Here is a 6,560-nt window from a genome sequence, read left to right as displayed (position 1 = left end):
CCACTATCAGAGTTGGAGACTTCAATACCCTCTGTCAGAAATGGACAGATCCAGCAGGCAAAAAATCAGTAAGGACAGAAGTGAACTAAACAGCTCCATCAGCCTGTAATGGGTGTCTGCAGACAACTTCATCCTGTGCCAGCAGAATACTCACCCTTCTCCAGCTCAAAAGGAGCATTCACCAAGCTAGACCACATTCTGGGCCATAAAACACATCAACAGATTTAAAAAAGATAAATCATATTGGAATCAAACTATAAGTTAATAAGAAAAAGATAGCTGGGGCTTGGTGCCTGTAGCACAGTGGTTACAGTGCCAACCACATGCACCGAGGCTGACAGGTTCAAACCCAACCGGGGCAGCTAACCAACAATGACAACTGCAACAAAAAAATAGCCGGGCATTGTGGCAGGTGTCTATTGTCCCAGCTACTTGGGAGGCTGAGGTAAGAGAATTGCTTAAGCCCAAGGGTTTGAAGTCACTGTGAACTGTGACACCACAGCACTCTACTGAGGGCAATGTAGTGAGACTCTGTCTTAAAAAAAAAAAAAAAAAAAGATAGCTGGAAAGTTCCAAAGTACTAGGAGATCAAACAACACAATTTTAAATAACAGGAGTCAAAGAAGAAGTTTCAGGACAGTATCACATATTTTGAACTAAATGAAAATGAAAATAGTTTAGCAAGATCTATGGAATATGGTGAAAGCAGAGTAAACTTTTTTTTATTATTTTTTATTTTTAGATGGTCTTACTTTGTCACCCAGGCTGGAGTGCAGTAGTCTCATCACAGCTCACTATAACCTTGAACTCTGGGCTCAAGCAATCCTTCTGCCTCAACCTAGAGACAGAGTGTCACTATTGCCCAGGTTGGTCTCAAACTCCTGACCTCAAGTGATTCTCCTGCCTCGGCCTCTCCAAAAATGCTGGGATTACAGGTGTGAGCCACTGAACCCAGCCCAAAGGAAACCTATAGCACTGAATACACATACCAGAAAAGAGGAAAGATAAAAAATCAATCATATAAGCTCCATGGCAGGAAAGTAGAGGGAGATGAGCAATGCAGAGGAAAAGAAATAGTGGAAACTAGGGCAGAAATCAAGGACTCTGAAAATAAGAAATCAAGAGGCTCAGTGCCTAGAGTACAGTGGTTACAGCGCCAGCTACATACACCGAGGCTGGCAGATTTGAATCCAACCTGGGCCAGCTAAACAACAACAAAAAAATAGCTGGAGGTTGTGGCAGGCGCTTATAGTCCCAGTTACTTGAGAGGCTGAGGCAAGAGAATCACTTAAGCCCAAGAGTCTGAGGTTGCTGTGAGCTTTAATGCCACGGCACTCTACCAAGGGTGCCATAGTGAGACTGTGTCTCAAAAAAAAAAAAAAAAAGAAATCAAGAGAGATAATCAACAAAACCAAAAGCTTCTTTTTAAAAATGATCAATAAGGGCGGCACCTGTGGCTCAAAGGAGTAGGGCACCAGCCCCATATGCCGGAGGTGGCAGGTTCAAACCCAGCCCCGGCAAAAAAACTGCAAAAAAAAAGAAAAATCAAATTCCTAGCCAGGCTAACCAGGGGGAAAAAGAGAAAACATGAAATACTAATATCAGAAATGAAAGAGGGACCATCACTACCAATCCCACAGACAATAAAAGATAATAAGGAAACATCTATGCATACAAACAAGACAGCCTGGAACCTGGCTGGTGCTGGATGAAGTGACCCAGGTTCTCTGAAGGTCAAAATCTACCAAACCCACACAGGAGAATAGGTCATCTTGACAGACCTCTACATATTAGAGATGAAAGCAAAGATTGACCTGCCAAAGCTGACTTAGTTTTCATATTTTCCAGGATTATCTTTTTTCATTCTTTCACCATCAACCTTTGGGTAACTTTATGTTTTAGGTGTCTCATGTAAACAGCATAGAACTGAAATATTTTAAATCTAATCTGAAAATCTTCATTGTTTTATTGCAAAGTTAGTCCACTTACATCTATTAGGATATTGCTTCTCTGGCCCAATGCCTTTATTGGAATTCTGCCTCTCCTTGCCCTTCAGTGTTTTCATCCCTATCCTGGACATGTCTATGTGGCAGTTGTCTGTCTCCACTTGCACACACACATTCAGTTATTTGTTAAAATCCACCTTCTGTGTTCCTCATCTGTGTGAGGAACTGCTAATAATGTAGTGTTAATACTTTGTATATTTGCTTCAAATGTTTTCTTTTTTTTGTTAAGAGATAAGAGTCTCACTATATTTCAAGGCTGGTCTCAAACTCCTGGCCTCAAGCCTCGTTTTTTACCTTTTTATCAATAATCAAGTGTGTTTAACATTCTATTCAAACTTACTGACATTCACATGTTTATACATCAGGGTTTTTCCTCCCCCTCCACCTAGCATGAGGGAGTCCCTTGTCCTCCAGTGGGATGAGCCCACTCTACATTCTCTGGGGGCTCCTTGAGAGGCAGACTGGGGGAGGGTCAGAGTCTCCCACCCTGGGTGGGCCTCTCCTCAAAGATAAGCTGTGGCAGAGCTGGACAGAAACCAGAGGACAGGCCTCATCTGCCTCAAGGCCCCTCCCATGAGGCTTCCTTCACAGGCGCTTGATGGATGTAAAGTTAGGCAAAGGGCCGCCAAGGAACTGGCTAAAAATTCTTGAAATGACCCCAAAGGCTCCCTGGACAAGTCCAGGCGGGGGGTGTAAAACGAGGAGGCTGTAGAGGGCTGAGCAGAACCTCAGCAAGTACCCCAGGCAGCGGACAAGGCGGGTGGGGTAGGGCCAGGGGCACCACCCATGGGTCTAACTTGGGAAGCTCCCCAGGGGCAGCCCCAGCCCACCCTGGGCCTCACTGAGTCTCTGTAAGGAGGACAGGAAATTTCCTCCACCTCCCCAGCATCCAGAACCACCCTACCTAACCCTAAACCTTTGTAAGTGAGGAGGCTGCTGCAGGTGTCCCGGCCAGATGGGGGCTGTGGCTGGGGACAGGCAAGGCCTATTCAGACTGGGTTGGCTAATTTTTTTTTTTTTTGACAGTCTCACTATGTCACCTTTGGTAAAGTGCCGTGGTGCCACAACTCACAGCAACCTCAAACTCTTGGGCTTAAGCGATTCTCTTGCCTCAGCCTCCCAAGAAGCTGGGACTACAGGCACCCACCACAATGCCTGGCTATTTTTGTTGTTGTTGTTGTCATTGTTGTTTGCCAGGCCGGGGCCAGGTTCAAACCCGCCAGCTCCTGTGTATGTGGTTGGCACCCTAGCCATTGAGCTACAGGCACCAAGCCTGGGTTGGCTATTTTGAGGCCTGTTCTGAGATGGAGGTTGTGGAACAAAAAGGAGAAAAGTCCAGTCTAGGAGGGAGGGGCCAGCCTGAGAGCTGGGGACAGGGTCCATGCTGAGGGGAGGGTGACCCGGCAGAGAGGAAAGGCAAGTTCAGAGTAGACTAGAGAGTGACCTGCTGCCCTCCTGCCCAGCTCAGCTGCTTGGCCAACTTGGCAGCGCAACATAGCCTCCTGGGGGACTTCATGCTCCACCCGCCGGACCTGCTCCTCTTCTACAAGTGAGTGCTCCTGTCCCCACCCCACTGCAGAGCAAGCCTGTAGCATGGGGATGAGGGGGCAGTGCCCAGCCCCAGCCCCACCCCACAGCTCTCCTACCTGCCTGCAGCCTGCCCCAGGTAAAGGAAGCTGACTGCCGTGCCTTCACCTACCACGCTGCCCAGGGCCACCTGGAGCTGCTGGCCAACCTGCCTGACCAGAGAGCCGCCCTGCACCGCGCAGCCTGGGCCTGCCTGGTGGGCACCTCAGGCAGAGTGGGAGGCAGTGGGCAGCAGAGTTGGCCTTCTGCTGTGCATTGACCTGACGTCCCTGCAGGGGGGGCTACCCCTGCGGCTCAGAGCCTCCGACCTGCTGCTCCTTGGAGTGCTAGTGTGCGACATGGACCCAGCCATCATCGTGACTGCAGACCCTCATGTGCTACAGAACCTGCAGCGCTGCCCACAGCTGACAGCTGCCCAGAGGGCTGCCCTCAACATGCTGCTGGCCAGTGGAAGGACCCAGCTTGGGTGGGTGGGGTGGGTGGGGGCTAAGGAGCCCAGGAGCCCGGGGGTGAGTAGGGGTAGGCAGGCTTGGAGGCCTCCTTTCCTTGAGGCAAGACTGACCTTTGACCTCAGCCCTTGGCCTCATTCTGATCCCACAGCCTATGGGACACAGGGCCAGAAGGTGCTGCCCTACCAATTGGGAGTTTCCCTGCTCCTCGAGGGTTAAGTATCCCTGGCAGGGCCTGGTCAAATGACTATAGCTAGGTGCTAGCCGAGGGATTGGGTTTATCTGAGCTGGGTGCTTGGGGAGAGGCAGGTGGCTCCCAGGAGCCCCCACACAGTGCCCCTTCCTATGCACTAGGCTCCCTGGCTCCTGGACTCTGGAGGGACTGCAGGTCCTGGGGCCCCTGGCGACCTACATCAGCTCCCACCTGTGGATGCAGGTGCAGCAGGTAGGATGGGGACCAGCTGTCCGAAACCAGGGTCTGCCACATAGCTACTCTGATGCCTCAGAGGTCCTCAGATGGTTCCCTTCAAAGAGTTTCTGTCTGTGGGTTGGAAGGAGGGACCAGGCAGGCCCCCTGTAATATGCAGTGGCCCTGCCTGCCTTGCCCTGCCAGGCCGTGGGCCTGGATTTCTTCCGTAGCATAGTGGCTGCATGCCGGGCAGGGCGACTCAGCCAGAGAGATGCCAGGCGCTTTGTCACCAGTTTTCTGGAATCCAAGGCTAACTCTGTGTCCTCAAGGCCCAAGCGGGGCTCAGGTCAGTGTGGCCACTGTGGCCTTGGGGGTGCTGCGCTTTCCCAGGGCTGGCTTGGCACAAGAGTAGTGGTTTAAGCCAAGCTCTTGGTTAGAGGTCAGGCTCGGGGAGAGACAAGAGCAGGGACAGAAGTGGAGGAAGTGGGTCAAAGATGGGGTCTCATGACCTCAGCAGGCATCAGCTTGAGCTATGCCTGACCATCTGTGTTGCCCTAGCACCCACAAGGAGGTCCTGTGTCCGTGGCAACATCACGGCAGCCACACTACAGGACAACCTCTTTCTGGTGCACTATGACTGCGCCCAACTCGAGTCCTGCCTGAGCAGCCGCATGGTCAGGACCAACCTAGACCCCCTGCTGCAGCACCCACTGCCCGCTGAGTGCCAGCGTGTCGTCAAGGCCAAGCTTGCCCAGGTGTGTGGACCAGTAGTGGGGAGGAGGTTGGCAGGGCACAGGCCTCCGCCCGGAGTCAAGCACTGACTCCGCCCCACCTGCCAGATCTACCCACGAGGCATCCCTGAGGACCAGCTGAGGCTCATCACCTCACTCATCTACCTCTACTCCCTCACTGAGATTGGCCAGTGGAACATCACATCCGGGGACACTGTCGTGGCCCTGCTGGCCTCGGGTGTGGCCCTAGAGAACCAGACAGAGGTGAGGGCAGCAGGGTGGGCAGGTGGCCCCAAGCCCTGGCCCCATGCTCCAGTCCCACTGACACCTGATCTTCCCCCCCAGGCTGTCCTGCAGAAGTTCCTGGACCACAACGGTACGGTCACCAGTGCTCTGCTGGTGGCCATTGGGGGCTACCGCCTCTGCTGGATGAGTCCCCAGCAGATCCAGACAATCAAGCCTTTGGAGTTCCGGTGAGACCACTCAGCACCCACCCACCCACTCGACAGCCTCAGAGGCAGCTCACTGCTCTGCCAAAATGAGTCATAGGAGAAACTGAGGCTCAGGAGGGCAGTCCAGTTGGAGATGTGTTAGGATTCTGGGGCTACTTCAGCACAAACTAGGTGATTTAAAACAAGAGATGTTTATTCTCTCATACTTGTAGAGGCTGGAAGTCCAAGATCATGGTGACTCCTGCAGGGAGGACCCTTCCTGCCTCATCCAGCTTCCAGGGTCTTTTGGCCTGTGGACACGTCCAGTTTGCCTCCACCTTCACACAGTCCTCTTCCCCTCTGTGTCTGTGTCCAAATTTCCATATTGTGTTAATGACATTGTCATGGGATTTAGGGCCCACCTAATTCCATCTAACCTCATCTTTTAATTTGATGACATCTGCAGAAACCCCATGTCCAAATAAGGTCCCATTCTGAGGTTCCGTGTAGATATGAATTTGGAGGGAAAACTGTTTGGCCCAGTGCACAGAGCAAAAGGGAAGCTGTGGTTTGCAGAGGGGCCCATGCCTAGCCATTGAAGGGCGGGGGTTTCCAGCCTGCTCATCAGCTGTACCCCCCAGGCTGGCCGGGGCCCTGGACATCTCCTCCTGCCCACAGACCCGGAAGGATGTGCTTTATGCCAAGGCCCGGGAGGCCTTCAGCAACACCAGGACCTCGGGTGACTACTACCACTTAATGCGCCCCTACCTAGGTGAGGCCCTGCCCCGCACTCCCTTAGGTTCTTATATTGCAGGATTTTTCAGGGCCTTAAATGGGAAAAAGCACATTAAGAATCTCCAGGCTCGGCTCGGCGCCTATAGCTCAACCGGCTAAGGCGCTAGCCACGTACACCTAAGGTGGCGGGTTCGAATCCCCAGCCCGGACCC

At 52.3% G+C, this 6,560-nt stretch overlaps 1 protein-coding gene across 1 annotated transcript in view; it reads left to right on the top strand.

The window, feature by feature from the left end:
• MSLN (mesothelin) overlaps window positions 1-6,560 on the top strand; it is an 18,182-nt gene that overhangs the window by 9,654 nt on the left and 1,968 nt on the right. Inside the window, 9 exon segments of the mRNA XM_012805684.1 lie at window positions 3,470-3,555; window positions 3,663-3,789; window positions 3,869-4,059; window positions 4,397-4,487; window positions 4,656-4,786; window positions 5,020-5,206; window positions 5,291-5,446; window positions 5,528-5,655; window positions 6,255-6,412. Of these exon segments, the coding sequence (XP_012661138.1) occupies window positions 3,470-3,555; window positions 3,663-3,789; window positions 3,869-4,059; window positions 4,397-4,487; window positions 4,656-4,786; window positions 5,020-5,206; window positions 5,291-5,446; window positions 5,528-5,655; window positions 6,255-6,412 (1,255 nt within the window).

Source organism: Otolemur garnettii, unplaced genomic scaffold, assembly GCF_000181295.1.
Source record: "Otolemur garnettii isolate 467f Iridium unplaced genomic scaffold, OtoGar3 scaffold00044, whole genome shotgun sequence".
NCBI lineage: Eukaryota > Metazoa > Chordata > Mammalia > Primates > Galagidae > Otolemur > Otolemur garnettii.
The sequence above is the reverse complement of the archived record's forward strand: the minus strand, read 5'-3'. Positions and strand labels throughout refer to the sequence as shown.